The 19,803-nt window shown below is 33.3% G+C and overlaps 3 protein-coding genes across 6 annotated transcripts; 2 read left to right on the top strand and 1 right to left on the bottom strand.

Annotated features, from left to right (window-relative positions):
- Window positions 1-277: 277 nt before the first annotated feature.
- Window positions 278-7,323, top strand: LOC129908937 (uncharacterized). Of its 3 annotated transcripts, none has more exons than XM_055985783.1 (5): window positions 673-828; window positions 2,236-2,344; window positions 4,637-4,748; window positions 4,830-4,980; window positions 5,037-7,323. In XM_055985783.1, exons 1-5 carry the CDS (start codon window positions 803-805, stop codon window positions 7,048-7,050), a joined length of 2,412 nt encoding a protein of 803 aa, XP_055841758.1. In that variant the 5' UTR covers window positions 673-802; the 3' UTR covers window positions 7,051-7,323. The 3 variants fall into 3 exon arrangements, with proteins under 3 accessions (XP_055841756.1, XP_055841758.1, XP_055841757.1); XM_055985782.1 differs by lacking the exon at window positions 673-828 and adding an exon at window positions 835-1,205; XM_055985781.1 differs by lacking the exon at window positions 2,236-2,344 and having other exon boundaries at window positions 278-828.
- Window positions 7,324-13,051: 5,728 nt separating this feature from the next.
- LOC129908936 (trafficking protein particle complex subunit 3) lies at window positions 13,052-15,142 on the bottom strand. 2 transcript variants are annotated; one of them, XM_055985780.1, is made up of 3 exons: window positions 15,000-15,142; window positions 13,349-13,759; window positions 13,052-13,285 (listed from the first exon to the last, which is right to left on the bottom strand). In XM_055985780.1, the coding sequence occupies exons 1-3, from the start codon at window positions 15,036-15,038 to the stop codon at window positions 13,199-13,201; spliced, it is 537 nt and encodes a 178-aa protein (XP_055841755.1). In that variant the 5' UTR covers window positions 15,039-15,142; the 3' UTR covers window positions 13,052-13,198. The 2 variants fall into 2 exon arrangements, with proteins under 2 accessions (XP_055841755.1, XP_055841754.1); XM_055985779.1 differs by lacking the exons at window positions 13,052-13,285; window positions 13,349-13,759 and adding an exon at window positions 13,824-14,893 and having other exon boundaries at window positions 15,000-15,115.
- Window positions 15,143-17,041: 1,899 nt separating this feature from the next.
- LOC129908935 (protein-cysteine N-palmitoyltransferase Rasp) lies at window positions 17,042-18,717 on the top strand. Its single transcript, XM_055985778.1, has one exon. The coding sequence runs from the start codon at window positions 17,176-17,178 to the stop codon at window positions 18,634-18,636; it is 1,461 nt and encodes a 486-aa protein (XP_055841753.1). The 5' UTR covers window positions 17,042-17,175; the 3' UTR covers window positions 18,637-18,717.
- The last annotated feature ends 1,086 nt before the right edge of the window (window positions 18,718-19,803 follow it).

Raw genomic sequence — 19,803 nt, 5'->3', positions numbered from 1 at the left:
AAAAAAAGAGATCTCTGAGTGATAAAATTTTTCAAGTCTCTCAAAAATCTCATTTCAAGAAAAAATCTAGATTAATTTCTTCTAATTTCTTTGATTTGTTTGTTTGGCATAACTATTGTGAATGAGTACTTCGCATATAAAATTAATTCAATTCAATTCACAATCAATGAATCATTACATTTAAGAGAACACTGTGTGGGAGTATATATGACTGTTCTCTCTTAAATCGGGAAAAAAAATATTCCATCAACATCCATACACATCGAGTTGAAACGATCACAGTGCTTGATCGATTTTTATTTGTCATTTTCCACAATCGTAGTTTTTTTTTCAGACCACAAAAAAAAAAAAAATAATAAAAAACTATATTGCGATAGTGTGAATAATTTATAAAAAAAATTCCTTAAACTTATATCAATCTGGCTTGATCTTCACAACAAAATGTCGGAAGTAATAAAAATGGAAAAGTGTGATTTAATAATGGAATCAATTCCTTTGCTCACTTCGTGCTCATATCTCGTGGAAAGAATTAAAACTGAGGACGGCCCGATATCGACTGTCGCTGCCTCCTCCACTTTTACCCCCTCTGACACTTATTCACTATCGTCATTTCTAGCAAATGACAACGATCAAGCAACTTTAGAAAATATAGAAAACTTGGAAAATTCCGATCTGATCAGTAGCAGCAACACGAGCAGTGATGTCCACTCAAGTGACTCAGCATTCGAGAGTTTCCAGATCAGCAGCAATGACGACAACAACGGCCTTTTGGTACTTGATGTTGCCGATCTAGATCTCGACCATGATCACCATCATCAACTGTCACAGGTGCCACATATTTTAAGCTTAGATGATTTAGGTTCTTCAACAGACGACACCTATCATAGTAATACCACGGAGCCCCTCTATCAATTTGTAGAATCGTCTCCCTTATCGTCGTCGTCATACATGACTAACACCGATAGTGGCATATGCCTAAATTTCGAATACGAATTCCAAGATCACCAGCTGGTACAAGTTCAACCTCCTATTGCAGCACCGCTGCTCACAACTACCAATACAAACGGTAGTGGCCAAATAATACCTGGGATTGTGACAGTTGTGTCTCCCCTCGATTCCGCCAGTGACCCACAGTCGACTGACCCCCCAGCACACTTTAATAGTGGCAATAGTGGCCAGAGAATGGATGCTTGGGAGGATTACAGGTATACACTACACACATACAATCTGTGTGCAGTTCGCACCTACTCCGTGTTCCTAGAGTTGTGTGTTTTTTTGTTGCATATTGCTTGCGCAAGTTCCCCCGCCTCCTTCAGCTGATCGTATACTAAAATAACAATCAACAAGAAGATTCTATAATTAAAAGAGTCTTTGTAGTGAGTGGATGATGAGATGATGATGATGATTCGAAAGAGATTGTGTCGCTTTTTTGTCCTTAAAAATTATTATACACCTAATAATAATCTTGATGATGAAGAAGCTTGCCATGTTTAATATGTATCCGTCAGGTGGGAATCGCAGCCCGCAAGCCTCGCCCACGCAGCATGTCGTTCTTTCTGCTTGCCACTAACGAAGAAGAGCATTTTTATTTCAATTTTTCTGTTTCTTTTTTGATTTTTGTAAACTTTTTTGAATTTCACACTCGCTCACGAGAGAAGCAAGTTTTTAGTTTTTGCTGTAGTAGACTAGAGCGCTAAGGGTAGATGATCATTTTTTTTGTCCAATTGATCAAAAAAAAGATATTTTTATTATTATTATAATTTGTTTTATTGCTTGAGAGGCATTTTGTGTGGCAAGCAAAAAAGAAAATACTATCATCACGATTGATATTTTCTATTTTAAGCAAATTAGAATAGAAATGAAAAAAAAAAACATGCATCCTATTTTTAACACTATTACCAATTTTTTTTGTATTTTTGTTTTTATAGCTAATTCTCCCTTAAATGATTTTAATTAATTTTTGCTAAAACAAAATGGGTGTGTTGCCAAATTAAAAAAAAAAATACATACAACATGTTTGTTTGAATTTGATGCGGTTTGTTAAACTTAATCGTTTTGCTTTAATGAGGTACTACCTACATCGAAATCCTTTTAAACTAAAGGCAAGCTACTAAACTATTGTTTAATTGTTTTAATTCATCTGTAACTATGTTTTTTTTTACTTAATTTTATTTATTTTTTTTATTTATGAGTGATTTATTATTAAAAAAAAAAATCTTCAAATGATTTATTTAGTTGCATCGAACTTGATGTTCAGCCTGATGAAATTTCACTATGCATACACCCTGGTGCACTTCACAAGTTTAATGCGGAACCACCAACTCATGCAACTCTTACAATCGAGGTACAAGAACAGAGAAAGAATTTCTCTATTATATCTCTGTCTATCTCTCTTACTCTCTCTCTCTCTCTCTAACTAGATGGTGTTGTGTGCATTTTTTGTATTAAAAATATATAATTCAACTAAAATCTACTAAACGATCCTGAATTTTTTTGGGTAGAAGAAGAAATTGTAGTTACTACTTAATTCGAATTAAAATGTATATATTTACCAACTTTTTCAATAATATTTTTTTGGTTTACTTTTTTTTTATTTTTTTTTTATCTTTGTAAATATTTATATAATAAATAGTAATAATAAAGTTTAATAAATAATTGCTTTTATATATTTTTAAAATTATTGGAAATTATTTAGATCGCTTTTATAGATTGAACTAATAGAATTTTCGAATATTCGTAAGAAAATTTAAATTGAGTCAAACCGTTTCATTAACGTTTCTACATTAGTTGTTCCCCAAACTTCGGTCAACCCAAAATTGTTTTTTTTTTTTTTTGTTTTTAAATCAAGAAATTCTCCTTGTTAGAAATTTTAAACTTAACTGTTTCAGGTTTTTATCTTTTAAATTAATTACAAACATGTCTAAAGCGTTAAACTCACGCCGAGAAACTGTTCATACGAGTATCTTACAAGTTGATTTGAAATATTTTCCACTAACTTATTTCCTTGCAAGTTATTATAGCTTGTCCCAAATATTTAAATTTAAAAATCCAACAACTGCGAACCCTAGATTTTGTTTCAAATCTATTTTAAAATACAAGATAACAGCGATTGAGTAAAATCGAAGACATGTACATATATAATTTGTCAATATTAGTTACTACCTTTTATAGTATATTATTCCTGAATCATAATTAAGTTTTATCATTTTAATGTTGCAAAACCGCAAAATTTGAGATGTTTTTGACACATTGAAAAGGGAGATAATGAATATTTGTCATTTTTACTTTCGATATACACTGCCGGTCAATAAAATAGGTTCACCTTGTAAACAGAAAAAAGGGTACGGAAACGGAGGAGAATAATAACATACCCTTATTCACCAACCATTTGAGGAAATCAGTTGTAAGAATTTCTACGTGTTACAGAGACATTGACATATGTACGTTGAGTTTTTACAGAGGTAAGAGGGCACAACTCAAAGTTTATTTCACTTCAGATTTTTCGATTCAGAAATGTTTCTTGAACTCTCAATAGCAAAATAAATGCTTTTTTTAAAGATCCGTTATATAGCTATTCACTTTTCTGTTTTTATCAGTTAAAAAAAGGCTTATACTTTAATGTACCCTCGCTCAACTCTAATAGCTCTGTTAATAATAACGGTAAAAACTTTAATAATGGCTTTATATCTATAAGACACATGACTTTTTAATGACGTTTCAATAAAATTAATATCAATATCTTCTGATATTTAATTCTTAGATCGTTCGATTTTTCTGGCCTCTTCGATTATATTGGTGGACAAGGTTTTTTTTACAGTAATTGAATTGAACTTTTCTAAAAGTTTTTCGTGTGCTGAGCTCGAATTCGTCAGCAAAATTCTATCAAATCACGTTTTTGAGGTATTCCCGTTAGAAAATCAAAAATACCGTTTTTTTTTTACAGTTTTTAAGTTTATATTTTTCCGCGTGGTAATTTATTTTAACTAAATTTGTGACAGTTTCTAAAAGACCCAAATTTCATCTTTTAAAATGAGTTAAATCTTTTCGATATCTCTTTTCGAGGAATATTAAGTTGAAGTAAACATATCTTCATATATCTCAACATGGGAACATTTCCTTCTACTTTGAACTTTGAAGTAGCATACATTAACATGATCGTATCAAAGATTTTCTAACGATTTTTTACTATCATGGCTTAAGTTTGTTCAAGCCTAAAATTTACAGTGGCTTCCTATTGAACTGAAAATTTTCAAGTGATCAAAATTTATCATCTTGAAATAGAAATCCTAAATGTTAATTGAACTTGTGAAAAGTAAAGTTTCACAAATGAAAGATTTATTCATTAAAATTCACATCCCCAACACTTTTGTACTTTTTAAAAATATCTCCTTGAATTCTTTGCACTGAATAAACTTGAACCTTCAAATATATTAAATTCAATTAATTGGCATGAAATATGTTTGCCCTTGCATGGTTTGTTTTCTTGTTCAAATTAGAATTATCATTTGATTTAACATTATACAAAATATTTTGTTTTATTCAACAAGTAAAATTAGTTTATTTTGTTAATTAAAGAACGAATTAATATAGAACTAATAAATATAGAAGCACTAACAAAAATATTATCATTTTGTAGAGTAATAGTGAACCATCAGAGCTTCTAGGTCGTTATAGATGCAATTATGAAAATTGTACAAGGAGCTATAGCACAATTGGAAATTTGCGAACACATCTTAAGACTCATCGAGGTTTGTTAGAAAAAAAATTTAATCATGTTTCTAGAGTTTTCATATTTGTATTTCTTGTTTCTTTTGACAATCGTCATTTAGGAGACTATCGCTTTAAATGCAACGAAGAAGGATGTGGAAAAGCTTTTTTGACGTCATATAGTCTGAAGATTCATATCCGTGTTCATACCAAGATAAAGCCATATGAATGTGAAGTTGTAGGATGTGACAAAGCATTCAATACAAGATACAGGTAAATATTCTTTTAACTTATTCGTACCACTGAATCATTTATTATTTGAATTTCAGATTACATGCTCACTTGCGTCTTCACAATGGAAAAACATTTAACTGTGAGCAATGTCAAAAGTGTTTCACAACTTTGAGCGACCTTAAGAAGCATATGCGCACACATACTCAAGAGCGTCCATATCGTTGTCCTGAAGACACCTGTGGAAAGGCGTTCACAGCTTCGCATCATTTGAAAACTCACATTCGTACACACACCGGAGAAAGACCATATCCTTGTCAGGAAAACAGTTGCCAAAAATCCTTCAGCACTTCACATAGCCTAAAGTCACATAAAAAAACGCACCAAAGACAAACAGAACCACGAAAGATGCGCAAACGCAAGTCAAAGCGTTGCAATAGTCCAAATAGCCTTACACACTCGTGCTCACAAAGTGAGAACGAGAGTAGTGGCTTTATCGATGATAGTCTTACAAATGAGTCAAAGGAAGGATTTGCAACTCAAATTAAAACTGAATCGATTGTTTTCCAACAGCCACAATCAACTGAAGAGGGAGAAAATAAATCCCAACCAATGGATGAAACACTCTATGCTCCTAAAAAAACTTCACAAGCTATTCAATTGGCTTATGCATCTGAAGAAGAAATTCCAATGCCATGGTTTGATACAGGCGTACTTGCTTCAAAACCAATAGTTCCAATGGCCAGAGTTACTCCAGCTTGTGTTGCACTTCCAACAGCACTACCTAGTTTTGTTGATCTACCAATATCAAATTCGAACATAGCTCCTACAACAGTTCTTCCTCCAGAGAAACTAGATATTATGCGTATGGAATCACAATTGCCATATCAAACATCTACGAATTCAATGGAAGATATTAAAATGGACGAAGCAAATGCAATTAGTGGTTTTGAAATGAACAACATGCAGCCACAAGCTGTCGAGGTTACATATATGGATGCTCCTCCAGCAGATTATGGTACCATTAATAACAACAACAACCAAAATAATCAATCAACTAATATGGACATTGACTCTTACTTTGTTCAGTTTGATCATTCCAATCATAATACAAATTCTGTTGCTGTTCCAACGGCTGAAGCAAACGGATATGCAAATTCAACGGACAATCTTGAGTCACTCTTAAACGAAACTGTACCATCTGAATCATCATATCCACAGCCAGATCTCGAAACTGAATCATTGCTGAATGACATTTTGATGGCTATCGAAGGTAACCAGAAGGAATTCCCAGCCGAAGAAGAGCAGAATGCTCCTGAAAAGCCAACAACTTTGAAACAAATAACAGCCGATGCTGGAATTTGCAGTTGTACCAATTGCAAATGCGATCAAACTCTAGGGTGCCAGGGTGGATGTTCTAATGAGAAGGCATGCCATCGTAAGAAGTCTACAAAATGTTCTGACAAAGCTCAGGCAGATACAACTTCTAAACTAACTTCAAATTGCTGTCAAACCAAAAAACCCGAACCACCTCAAACCAAAGGGTGTTGTGGTGAGAAAAAACCCGAGTTCAATGAGCCACCACCGGCTGCAACTGGTGGATGTTGTGGGGATAAGAAATCCCAAGTTAATCAAAATATTGAAGATGTGGCTTTGTTGATTCAAAACCTCGCTTCAATGGGAACCGGAGGAGGTGGTTGCTGCTCTACAAACCCAGCACCGATTGAAACAGTTGGAGGTGGTTGCTGCTCTACAAAACCAGCACCGATCGAAACAGTTGGAGGTGGTTGCTGTTCTACAAAACCAGCATCTCCACCGAAGCAATGCGGAGGTGCTTCAAACTGTGTTCCGATGGCACCTCCAACTGTGAAACCATCTTCAGGTTGTTGCTCCAAAAAAGCTCCGAAAGAAACTACCACTCCAAAAGTGACAGAAGTTACGAAGAATTCATCATGCACTTGCAAATCTCCAGCCGAAGGAGTCGCAAATGGCTGTTGCGTTGTCATATGCATGAAGACACTTCAAGCTCTTCGAAGATTACTCACTCGCAAAAACATTAATCTTATGTTGTGCCCCAATCAGGGTCAAGCAAGTGGTGTAGCATCGAAGTAAGATTTTTAAAAATTCATCTGTAATAGCGACGAACCAAAGAACAAAGTGCATACTAACAATATTACACTAAAACCTACGATCAATGACCAGTTAAGATAACCAACAAATATGTGCATTTTAATGCTTTACTTTGTCTATTTCTTCCTAAGAAATTTGTATTTTTTACTTCTTTATTTTTTTGTTTTGTTTTATTAAATTAGATTTTTTATTTGTTGTTATGCTATTAAGCCAAATCAAATAGTTTATAAATATAAACATGCCGTTATTATGCTTTGAATATAATCATGTTTAAACTGCGCTAGATCAAAAATTATATTATGTGCAATAAATGTATTAAAGTATACAAATATGCATTTCGTTTTTGTTTTGTATTTTGTTGGATGAGTTTTACTTTCATTAAGAAATGCATAAGAGCAGTAAGTCATAAAGATTTCGATTAACCGTCTTAATTGCACTTGTTTATCTGGTTGAAATGTTTTGATTTTTTTTTTCTGTATAAGATAAAAACCAAAGGCACTTCAAAGAGAAAGATAGAGGTAGAATACCTTTTAATCTGTTGCTGCAATGAAAAATATAGACGTTGTTATTTTTTACAAACAAATAAGGTTTTATGTAAACAATCAATTTTGGTTTATTGAGTTGCAGATGAACCCCAGGTTATGCTTAATACAACCGTTTTTTTTTGGGATATACATAACTGTGCTATCACAAAGTTTTAAGTAAACATTTGTAGGTTTTGTACTTATCAAAAAAGGACATTTGGAAATGTGAAGGCGCAGTATGAAACTGATGGATGACAGTAACCTAACTGCAAGAATGTAGTCATACCGAACTTGAAAATTAATTAGAATCCTATCCTAAGTACATACATTGTTTTATTTTTATACATTGTTTTTTTTTTTGTCGTTGGAATAAAATATAAAATAAAATGTATCATTAAGTCGTGAACTTTTGATAGAAAAAAAGGTAAATTTCAAAAACGTGAAAACAAAATTCATTAATTTTTTTTAATTTTATTTTCTAATAAAATACTTTAATAGGCATAAAAGTAATAAATGAAATCAGCTTTACCTAAGTTTAATTGTCACTGGACCTCCAATACCTTTTAAACGGTTAGATACACGAAAATAGAAGACCGTTCAATTTCCTACAAGAAAATTTAATTTGGTAAAAAGTCGGTTGAAAAAAAAATGTTTTTTTTTTAATTATGAGTTGACGGCTTCGAACGACCCTGCTCCCCATTTGAATCAATAAATAAAAAAAAAGAAATCCAACCTCGACAAACAATTGCATGTAAAAGACTCATACTTCTTTTACATGTTTTCCACAACCCCCTTTTACCTCCCCCTGCCCCCCTTTTCTTTTTCTATGAATAGGGAATGAATTTTTGGGGTTGAATGTAGAATGATGAATAAATACACATTTTAATCGGGGAATACTACAGAAAGGCTCAAAATTGGGGATGCTTTTGCCTTTTTTCCTTGGCTTTATGAGAAGCTTTCTATTGAACTCGCGACGATGACGACGGCGAATGTTGTCTGACACGCAACGAACATAAAGCAGCTCAAATGCAAACAATTTCAGCCTCAGCCACAGACCGCGACCGGGCAGAAAAGCCTACCTACGCACACTTTTTTTGCCGACTCTCAGTTTTATTTTTTTGCCTTTATTTTACAAATAAAATATGTATAGCCAAGTCACTCTAGTCGACGTTATTAACGCCTCCTCATTTCCGCACTGTTGGTTATTATACATGGTCAATGTAGTAGACCCTCTAAGATTGGATAGGCAAGACGCAAGAGGTTATTTTATTTCTATTTTTTTCAACTCGACTTGCTTTGGTGGAACTTGAAAGTAAGAGTGATTTGCGCTAATCAAGTCATCAACTATTGAAAGTGCCAGGAGGCTCCTTGGTTCCACTACTTTCACAGCAGATTCTTATCCTCCACGACTCAATCCTTTCTCAATCCAATTGTTTGAAAATATAATTATTTTTTAAGTCAAAATAAAAAATAAAAATGAAAATCAAAGTCAGCTTTGAATTTTTAGAATTTCAATTTGACAAATAAAATAAAAAAGTCAATGGAAAATTTTTTCTACTCAATTAAAAATATTTCAAATCAAGTTAGCATTGAAATTGATTTCAATGGAAAATTTTTTCTTATCAAAAAAATAAAAAAATATAAAAAAATCAAGTTAGCATTGAAATCGACTTCAATGGAAAATTTTTTCCTATCAAAAAAATAAAAAAATATAAAAAAAATCAAGTTAGCATTGAAATCGACTTCAATGGAAAATTTTTTAATTTCATTTATCGAAATAAAATTCAATGGAAAATTTTCGTTTGCCATATAAATCTTCAAATAAATATAAATGCTGGATATACGGGTCTTCCGTTAATGAACTTTTGGAACCATTGTACAAAACCCGAAGAATACAGCAAAAAATATCAAGAATAAAAGAGAGAATTCTCAAGATTTCAATCAAAATTCTACAAACGAAGACAAAATTTGGGCTCATCCGTTACCGTCTCGTCCTTGGGCACAAAAGTTGGTCTCATCAGCCAGATTGTGTCAACACCTCGCTCGTCCTTGGGCACAAAAGTTGGGCCCATCAGCCAGATTGTGTCTACCCTTCACTTCTTGGAAGGATACAACACCCTCTAACTGACGAGCCCAACAATCGTACCCGGGCACTACAATCCGGCTTATCAGCTAGTTAATGTTTACCCCTCGCTTCTTGTAAGGATACAACATTACCCAACTGATAAACCCAACTGTTGTGCCCGACCTGAAAAGAAAATAAATAAATATTAGTCAAACATATCATCCGTCATGGAGACATTTGAAAATGATGTTGATGCCACCAGTTTCAACTGCTTCCATGGAAGAATCGATGTTTAGTCGTCGTCATCTGCCAAGTTAAACCGAACTCGACGATTAACCCGAACAAATTCAGTGTTTATGGGTCCGTGAGTCACGAAAGTCCTTGAGTTGACATGATACGTCAAGCCAAGATGTATAAAATACAAATGGGTCTTGCCCTCGATTGCCCTGTCGACCTCGATAGGCATAAGTCGTCGAATACCACAAACTTCGAGGGAACTATTTTTAAAGAAAATATTTTTACCCGTATATTTGTGGATTCTAATCATCGGATGTCGGAAAAAACATTCCATTGCCGACGTGTAGAGCATTTTCATATACGCAAGCGATTTTAAAAACATTTTTATGAAAATTCACAAACAGTTTTAAAATTCACTCACTAAAAAAAAATACGTCTCGTCGCTTTCGCTTCTAAATAGAAACTGATTTTATTCAGAATATTCAAACCTTATATAGATTTCTACGAAAGTCAATGCTAACGCTGATTTAAATTTTATTTTTTTTTTCGTTTCGTTTGAAATATCATAGCTGCCTTTGATTTAAAATTTTTTTTATTTCGAATATTCGAATAAGAAAAATTTTCCATGACAGCTTGATTGCTTGAAATTTCATAGCATACTCTGATTTAAAGTTTCTTATTTGAAATATTCGAAAATACGAAAAATTTTCCATGACAGTTTGATTGTTTGAAATTTCATAGCTTACTTTGATTCAAAATTTATTATTTCAAATATTCGAGAATAGGAAAAATTTTCCATGACAGATTGAATATTTGAAATTTCATAGCTTACTTTGATTTATGTCGATACTTTTTGGCTCTTAAGGGAATTAAAAAAGGTAGCGATCTCTAATACAAATTATTGCAATGCTCCCAAAAAGGATCTTTTTTCATCGGTCAATAGAATAGGTTCACTTAGAATATTCGAAAACGACACAGCCACACAAAAAAAAAGTTCTGACCTGGGGTTGCGACTATGATTTTCATATAGTTTTTGGGTCGCTGAACCCGAATCCGAAGTCCGTTTTTCCCCATCACGTCAGGTTTTTGAAATAACATCAAAAAATATCACGAAAAAAACATTTTTTTTCTATGATCTGGATGTGCGAATATGTTAATAATATAGTTTTTGGGTTGCTGAATCCAGATTCGAAGTCAATTTTGCTCTATTACATCAGGTTTCCGAAGATATCCAAAAAAAAAATTTCAAAACCAAAAAAAAAAAGTTCTTTTCTGGGGGTGTTAATATGTTAGTCGTATGAATAATTTCTATCGTATGTTTTTTGGGTCGCTAAAACCGAATCCGAAGTCTATTTTGCCGTATCACGTCAGGTTTTTGAAATATCCTCAAACAAATGTCAAAACCAAAAAAAAGTTCTTATCTGAAATTTTTTTAAGATATGGCAAAATAGACTTCGGATTCAGTTTTAGCGACCCAAAAAACATACATAATATAAGTTTACTTTCTTTAGGCTTCTTTTATTAGATTTTTTGATTATATTTGATTCGAAAATTATTATCTACACTTATAGAATTCACGAACAAAACATTTCCGAACTTTTCCAACAACTTAAAGGTCCGAAGACTATTACGAAAGTGCCAGATTTTACTCGTTTTTCTACAGTAAAACTGTTCTGACGGTGTGAATACCTCTTTATCATGCGGAATTCATGAGCTTGCATGAATTTTCAGTGAAACAAGAAGATGGAAAATCAAGGCCAGTCTTATTAAAATTTGGAATATCAACTATAACCATTACTCTTCGACCTACTATTTGAAGAGGTCACTACAAAAATTCCTATAATTACTTCGACCTTATGACTATAATGTCGTCGCAAAAGCAGCTTGCCCCTTCCTATATCCAATAAGAAATTATTTAAACCTTCAAAACCCAAATTTTATTTAATTCCTCCCAGCAAACATTTTTGTGAATGTTCACTAAACTTCCAGTTTGTGTGAAGAATATTCATTAGAAAAACATTCACTTTTCTGGATCAAATATGAATGCCTGAACAAAGATTCAATTTTCCTTCACATAATGTGAACGCGCACAAGTTCTGAAGGGAAATGTTTGCTGGGTATCGGCCGATAGAAAGTCTGTAGTGTGCGGCCGTTGGCTCCCCAGCAATCATTTTTGTGAATGTTCACTAAACTTCCAGTTTGTGTGAAGAATATTTATTCGAAAAACATTCACTTTTCTGGATCAAATATGAATGTCTGAAAAAAGGTTCAATTTTCCTTCACATAATGTGAATGCGCACAAGTAAAACCTCAAAAAAGTTATATCTTGTGTTATGATTCATGTAAAAATGGAAAACTGTGAAGCGGAGGATCTTCGCATTAATATTAAAAATTCATATTCTAGAGTAAAATATTGACGCTTTTTTCCAGTATATCTGTTCTTCAACTTTTTTCCTGAAACTTGGTGGGCCTCAAGGGCTCATGATAAAGTTTATGTTCTAGAAGTTTCACGAAAAACTAATAAAACGTAGCCAAATTATTCCCAATTAAAGACGATAATCTTGTTGCTTCCTCAACAAGATATACTGGATAACAAGCGTCAACATGTTCTCAAAGTTAAAATGGAATGGCCGAGTTGTCAAAAAAAAAGATATTCGCATTTTTTGACCAATTTAATGGGGAGCCGCAGTAGAGTGAGTGACCATATAAGTTTTTAAGCCATCGATATTTCCTAGAAAACAAAAAAAGTGTGTCAGTTTTTTACTTTATAGACTTTACAACCACCCAGAGTATTAGCAAGTTATGGTATCAAAACAAAGCATCTCATTCCTACCAATTACTAAATTTGCTCATTGTTATGATGGCACATGAATTCCTTTAAGAATATAGAAGTGTGGTGCTTACTTCCACAATGTTCAGTTGTTTTGTCAAGTGAAGGAAAAATAAAGATAAATGCAAATTATACAAAATTTATTGAATAATCACATAATTTTTTTTGAGTGAAAAAAAAATTAAATCCTTGGATTTATGAAATTCAGATTTAATGGATTGGATTTAAAATTAAATTTAATCCAAATTAAATCCAGAGTGAATAATAACTTTTCATAAGTTTCAATTTTTGTCTAAGACAAATTCCTTTGAACAATCAACAATTCAATTTCAATTTAAAATACATTTTTTATTCATTTTTATCAAAATCATTGCCATTTTTTTTGATAGAAAGGAATGCCTAACAAAGTATCTACTTATTTATACTTATATTTTATTATTTATTTATATTTTATAGTAATCTCTTTCGATGCTCTTAGTCCTCGCCAGCTGGTATAGCATCTTCCAAACGACGTATAAATTTAACACGAATCTCAGTAAGATTATCTCCTTTCAATTGATCCTTTAAAAAAAATTTAATTTAAATTTACAAAAAAAAAATATTAAAACAAACTTAAAACCAAACCTGAACAAACCAACATTGCACTTCTAATTGGACCATTTCCAATGCACCTCTTATACAACCACACAAAATAGCACTGTATCGCAAATTGGTCAAATCGGGTGGCAATTCAACAAATTCTGTCAAAGGATTTGTTTCGAAAATCAACGAAAACTCATCTGAGGCAGCAGACCAATTGGATATTGTTGGTTGGACACCCAAATAAATGCGAAATGCTTGCTGAATACGATCAGCTGTTTCACGCATCTCTAAACACCTCGGAGCCGAGGTGCGTGCAAGAAAATCCTCAATCAAACGCATACCCATGTTGTAACCAATCCGCTCGAGGTGCTTATTAACATCATCGACGTTTTCGTAGTCACGCAACATTTGCGTGACAAAAGCTCCATAAGTTAGTGTAAGGAACTCGGCGTTCTGTTAAAATGAAGATCAAGGCGCAAGAATAGTTAAAGAAAAATAAAAAGAGACAAAAAAATGGTTACAAACTAGGACACGATTTTATTCTTAAAGCTATATGTGATTGGTTATATAAAAGATTATATTCAAAAGTTCCCCTTTTCCCCTATTTGATGACGGTTATTGTAATGGTGGGCGATTGATGTTGATGTGGCGCAATTAGCTTCGGCTGCATCACCGGACGACTGGGCATCGAACGAGAATTGTGATGGGATTGGGAGCTGCTGTGCTTCTCGGGGACCCCAGGCGTAGAATGAAACCGGCCACCCTCACCTCTTACACGATTCATAGCGTGCCTGTGTCGCGACTCGTGCAGGTATTTCGAACGTTCTTTTGGTATTCTGCTCTCCAGCTTAGCTCGAGCCTGTCTGCGTATTAGAATCCGTTTGTATTGCTTTGCATTCACATAAAGTGGTTCTTCCTCAGCTTCTGGTTTGATTTCCTCATCTGCGGAATTGGTTATTGTGCCGACATTCGTAGTTTGTTGTTGTGTTTCGACAATTGGTTGGGTGTTAGTGTTAGTTGAGGCCGTGGCCGATTGAGGCACATTATTCGAATTGACGGGATTCGCAGTGGATTGTGGCATCACTATGATTTGTGGCTGAGTGTTTGTTAGGTTTTGTGTGTTTCCAGCTGGAATTTGAATCAATTGGCCGTTGATGTTGATGATTTGCGGTTGGGATGATGCCGCCTGGGATTGATTAGGGTCCACAGACATGGCTGGTTGATAGAGGAAAGTTTGGCCATCGGGAAGCTGGACCAATTGAACTGGCTGTGATGATTGTTGAGGTGCCGATTGTAGCATAAGTTGACCTCCTTGCAAAGGGATGAGTTGTTGTTGTCCCTGGTGGACTTGTTGACCGAGAATCAGTTGTCCGCCACCATTTGGCATTACGGGGATGACTTGGAGTTGTGCTGTTTGTCCACCTTGAGTGAGTTGTCGAATTTGTTGTTGTTGTTGTTGGGATTGATTATTTTGTGATTGATCATTGTTTGTTGAATTCTCCATTGCAGATATTTATTTTTATTTTTTTGCACAATACGATTATATCAAATCCAAGAAATGTAGGAGGCGGAGTAGGCAGAAGTTCACTAGAAAATCGAAGTAAGCCGATGAGGGTGACCAGTCTTTTTCTTCAGTTTTTTTAAATAATACCAAAAAGCTATCTATAACTAATAAATTGTTTGGAAAACTTACCACTTTTTTCGTATCTAATCGAGATGATTGCCGGGACATTTTTTAAAGCAGAATATAAAAGAAAATTTATAAATTTTGTTAGAAAATTGAAGATGCTTTTTTTGTTTTTCCTCCTCACGAAACGAATCAAGTTGCAGAGTGACGTTGACGTACAGAGAAAAAAAAATGGAGGCGGAATTAAGTGGAAATGAAGAACTCTTTAATGTTTTAAGAGCCATCTGTATTTGGAATTCATTAAAAAAGTATTAAGTTTGTTAAGGTCGGTACTTATTTTGGTATGAAATTCACTACCAACACCAAATTTTATATACAAAATAAGTTTTTTGATGAAGCCTGGTACGCAGCTCGCGCTAAATTTTAGCTCCTATAGCCTGGTACGCTGCTCGCGCTAAATTTTAGCTCCCATACAAATTATCGAAAATTTTTAGCCGAGATAAAATGGATCCCATACAAGTTATCGATAACTTGAATGGGAATTTTATCTCAAGCCTGGTACGCTGCTCGCGCTAAATTTTAGCTCCCATACAAATTATCGAACATTTTTAGCCAAGATAAAATGGATCCCATACAAGTTATCGATAACTTGTATGGAAATTTTATCCCAGCTAAATTTTAGCGCGAGCAGCGTACCAGGCTTCAGCTAAAATTTAGCGCGAGCAGCGTACCATGCTTATACAAATTATCGAAAAATTTTATCTCAGCTAAAATGGATCCCATACAAATTATCGATAACTTGTATGGGAATTTTATCTCGGCTAAAATTTAGCGCGAGCTGCGTACCAGGCTTGATTCAAAAACAAGTGAGATAAATTTCACATGCCGCACGGAAAAAAATCGACTCGTGAGAAGTCGGCATGAAGAAGCAAATATTTATTGCTCAATTTTAAATTTTATCCCGGCTGAGGCTGATTATAAAACTGGCACTAAGAACCAGTTTTACAAGTATTTTATCCGTGGTTCAGCAAGTTTGATCTTCTGAAATTGGTGGTTAATCTGAGGTTAAGCACTGGTTCAAGGTTTATACTGATGTGTAAAAACCACAAACCCATGACTGAACCACGTTTGTTTGGCCCTAAACGTTTTAGCTTAATACTATGTTTCCACCTACGCTAAATCCGAGATTTAGCTAAGTAGATTTAGCATAAATCTCGAGTTTTATTGTAAATCTCGGATTGAAAGTAGCTGAAAATATTATATTTAGGGTAGCTAAACCCAAATCTTAGATAAAGCGAAGTAGATTTAAAATAAATCTCGAGATTTATTCTAAATCTACTTAGCTAAATCTCGGATTTAGCGTAGGTGGAAACATAGTATAAGCCTGGTACTCACTCAGTTGAAGAAGAAGGGGTTTCCGATCAGCAACTACTTCAAATAATGCAGCTTTTTAGGTCATTGTAGTTATGGCTTAACACCGACTTGAAAAGCAAGCCGAATTTGAAAATTTTTATTAAGTAACTTTTTGAAGAAAACATACGAAAAAAATTTTCGTATGGAGTGGAACAGGAAAAATTTGAAACACTTCAGGGGAACGATTTGTTTCATTTTGTTTCAAATGTCAATCAGCTGGCACGAACAATGAATTTGCATCAGGAAAACAAATTTAAATAAAAATAATTTAATAAAAATAATAATAACCGGCCCAAAGTAAAATGATAAAAATACAATTAAAAAAATTTAAGAAAAATCATCAGAAAACAAGTTTTAAGGAAAAACAAATTCAATTTCGTTCAAGATTTTGCTAACGAAATTTCGTATGGAATATTTCTTGTCGTTTCAGCTGCGTACTAGGCTAGTGAAAAGAGGCTATTACACCGTAAATAGAAAAAAGTTTGTATGACTATTTCCAACTTTGCTTCAATTTATGCACTCTCTATTATATTTAAAGTCGCCTTTAAATTCCAAGAGTAAAAAAACTCAGTGCTCTGAGTGGCAAATGGAACACGACATCACTTTTTGTATGTATTCTCACATTTTCACATCTTGAGGGCAGCACTATAGTTAAAGAATCTGCCAAAATCCAAACAAAAATTTGACAACCATTTGTTTACACACAAATTGAAAAAAATATCAAGAATTTGTAAACCAAAACAAATTCATCAAATTAAAATAAAAAAACAAAGTGCTTCACTTTATATTAAATTACAGTTATGTAATGCCAAGCTGTAAAAAATAAAAAATGTTACTTCCAAAGTACGAAACATATTTCTACCTTTGTGTCTATCTTCTATTTCTTGCCCATGGCTTAGCCAAACTCTTTAACAAAAAAGACAAAGTCCTAACAATTGCCAAAGTAGAATTCAATCAAGGTTGGACATGGATCGGTCGTCCACAAGACAATACAAACGATGAATTCGAATACTTTAAAGACTTTCTATGGAAGAATGCACATTGGTATGGAATTCATTTGATCGTCTGCGAGTGCTGTCGAATATTCAGACCTAACAAACGAAATATTGCCCACACATGTGTTGGACTTGCCTTCTTATTTGCCACCTTTAAAGTACATTCTTTGATAGTTATTCTACTTGAATTGCTGTCTTTCTATGTAACATCGAATATTCGATCAAAATCATTAACATGGATTGTGGCAATAAGTTGGATGTGTGGGATAAACTTTATCAAAAATAGCAATGAACTCTACGAGTTCCTTGGCTATCGAGAGTACTATGAACTGATTATATCTCTTGCTTGGTGTGTTCTCAAGTGTCTCAGCTTTAACTTAAGCAAGGTCAAGGATGAAAGGAATGACATCTATAATTTAGGTAACTTCCTTGGCTACACAGTGTACTTTCCGGTGTTTGTTCATGGACCTTTTATGATCTTTGATCGCTATGTTGCATTCACAAAAGAACAATCCCCACAATATAATCGCTACTTGCTTCTTTTAAAGAGACTGATTAAAGTATTCTTTTGGCTTTTTGCCCTAGACTTTGCTTTGCATTTTATATACATTCACTACATGGAGAAGGACATTGATGCAGTTAAATTATTAAGCGACTCTTATGGACTTTATGCATTTGGCTACTTTATGGGTCAGTTTTTCCATGTTTTCTATGTAATTACCTACGGCCTCGGGATCGCATTTGCCTCATTTGATGGCCTAAACCCACCGAATCCACCAATATGCATTGGATACATTAACTTCTACTCGGACATGTGGAAGTATTTTGACCAAGGACTTTATGAGTTCCTCTTCAAACACATCTACGCTGAACTCTGTACAAAACATTCGTCATCACTGAGGAAAATCTTTTCGGCATTGGGAACATTTTTCTTCGTCTACATTTGGCATGGTTATTATTTAAACATCCTAATTTGGAGCCTTTTGAATGTAGCTTGTTTGATATTGGAAAAACTACTCAAGTATACCATTTCTTGTAATTGGTATAGAGAAAAAATAGCCCAGAGGCTAAGTGCAACAAATCAGCAACGTTTGTATGCTGTTTTGGGAACACAAATATTCATTCCATCGGCATTTTCTAATTTCTATTTTTTCAGTGGAAAGGAGATTGGAAATTATTTTATGCAGTTAACTTACTGCAATGGTTTGTGGTATTATTTATCGATAAGTTTTTATTGTTATTGTTTATTTCAATCGGCAGAGTATTTTGTAAGTAAACGAAAAATTAAATACTGACTAATGTAAATAAAAAATAATATGATTTAAGCTTAATGGGTCTATATCTATGCCAATTTCTTGTCAATATGTTGAGATTAAGTGAACTTATAGTATTCTTAAGAAATATAATAAAAATTTATATTTTTGTAATTTTTAAAAAGACAAATATAAAATTTACAAACAAAAGAAGAAGAGATAAGAGGTTTTATTTTGGTTTAAAGTTATTTCAGGATAATATATTTTTAGTAATTTAGAAGCTGAAAAAAAAATCAATGATTTAATCTACATTTAAACATGCATCATAGACTTGTAAATAATTTATCACCATGTATTAAAGTATGAATGTATATATGTATGTTAAAGGTGGTCAAAGAATTCGTCACAGAAATCAAGCTCTAAGAAAAATCCAAGCTTTCTTGGCATATTTGAAAGTTAAAGCCTATATTTAACGACGAATAATATAAGTTGCCTTTGAAGCCCACTGCTTGGGAATCTGCATCTCTAAAAAACGATCGCGACATGTAAAGCGAATAAAAATAAACCAAATTTTATTATTCTACTTGGCTTTGATAGAATTTGTTTTTAAACTAAAATCTAATGAGTATAAGATTGATTTGCACTTTTTGAGCTAAGAATTTTGAGAACAAATGAAAATCGTTGGAGCCGTTTTTTAATACAAAAATGTTTTTAAAAATTTTGCCAAATTTTAATATTACGATTACTTAAAAGATTCTAGCAATTTAGTTTGAGCCATTGCGAGAGACAAACATCAAGAAAACGATTCTTTAACAGGTGTAGCGTAAATACCAGTTCAAAAAAGTTTTATTTAAAATTGTTAGAGCCGTTTTTAAGATAAAATTCTAGCACGTACCATTTTTTTTTTAATGATTTTTGAAAAATATGAGTAGTTTGTAGAAAATAACCCTTTTTGATTCGGTTGACCTTGTACAAAAATAAAAAGTAGTAGTAGTAAAAGTAAATACCACATGAACAAAGACACCTTAATTAAGGAAAATGAAAAATCTCAATGCCCGTTATATTTGAAAGGTCAAATATGTAAAGAAAAGAATAATAAAATACATTAAGGGTCAATTTTTCAATAGCCAGATAAACCTTAGATAGAGCTTATTCCTAGGAATAAAAGTTTTTTATATTGACATTTATACTTCTGATATTACCTAGATA

The sequence above is a fragment of the Episyrphus balteatus genome, chromosome 2 (genome assembly GCF_945859705.1).
Source record: "Episyrphus balteatus chromosome 2, idEpiBalt1.1, whole genome shotgun sequence".
Classification (NCBI taxonomy): Eukaryota; Metazoa; Arthropoda; class Insecta; order Diptera; family Syrphidae; genus Episyrphus; species Episyrphus balteatus.
Note: the sequence above shows the minus strand (reverse complement) of the source record. Positions and strands in the feature narration are given on the sequence as shown.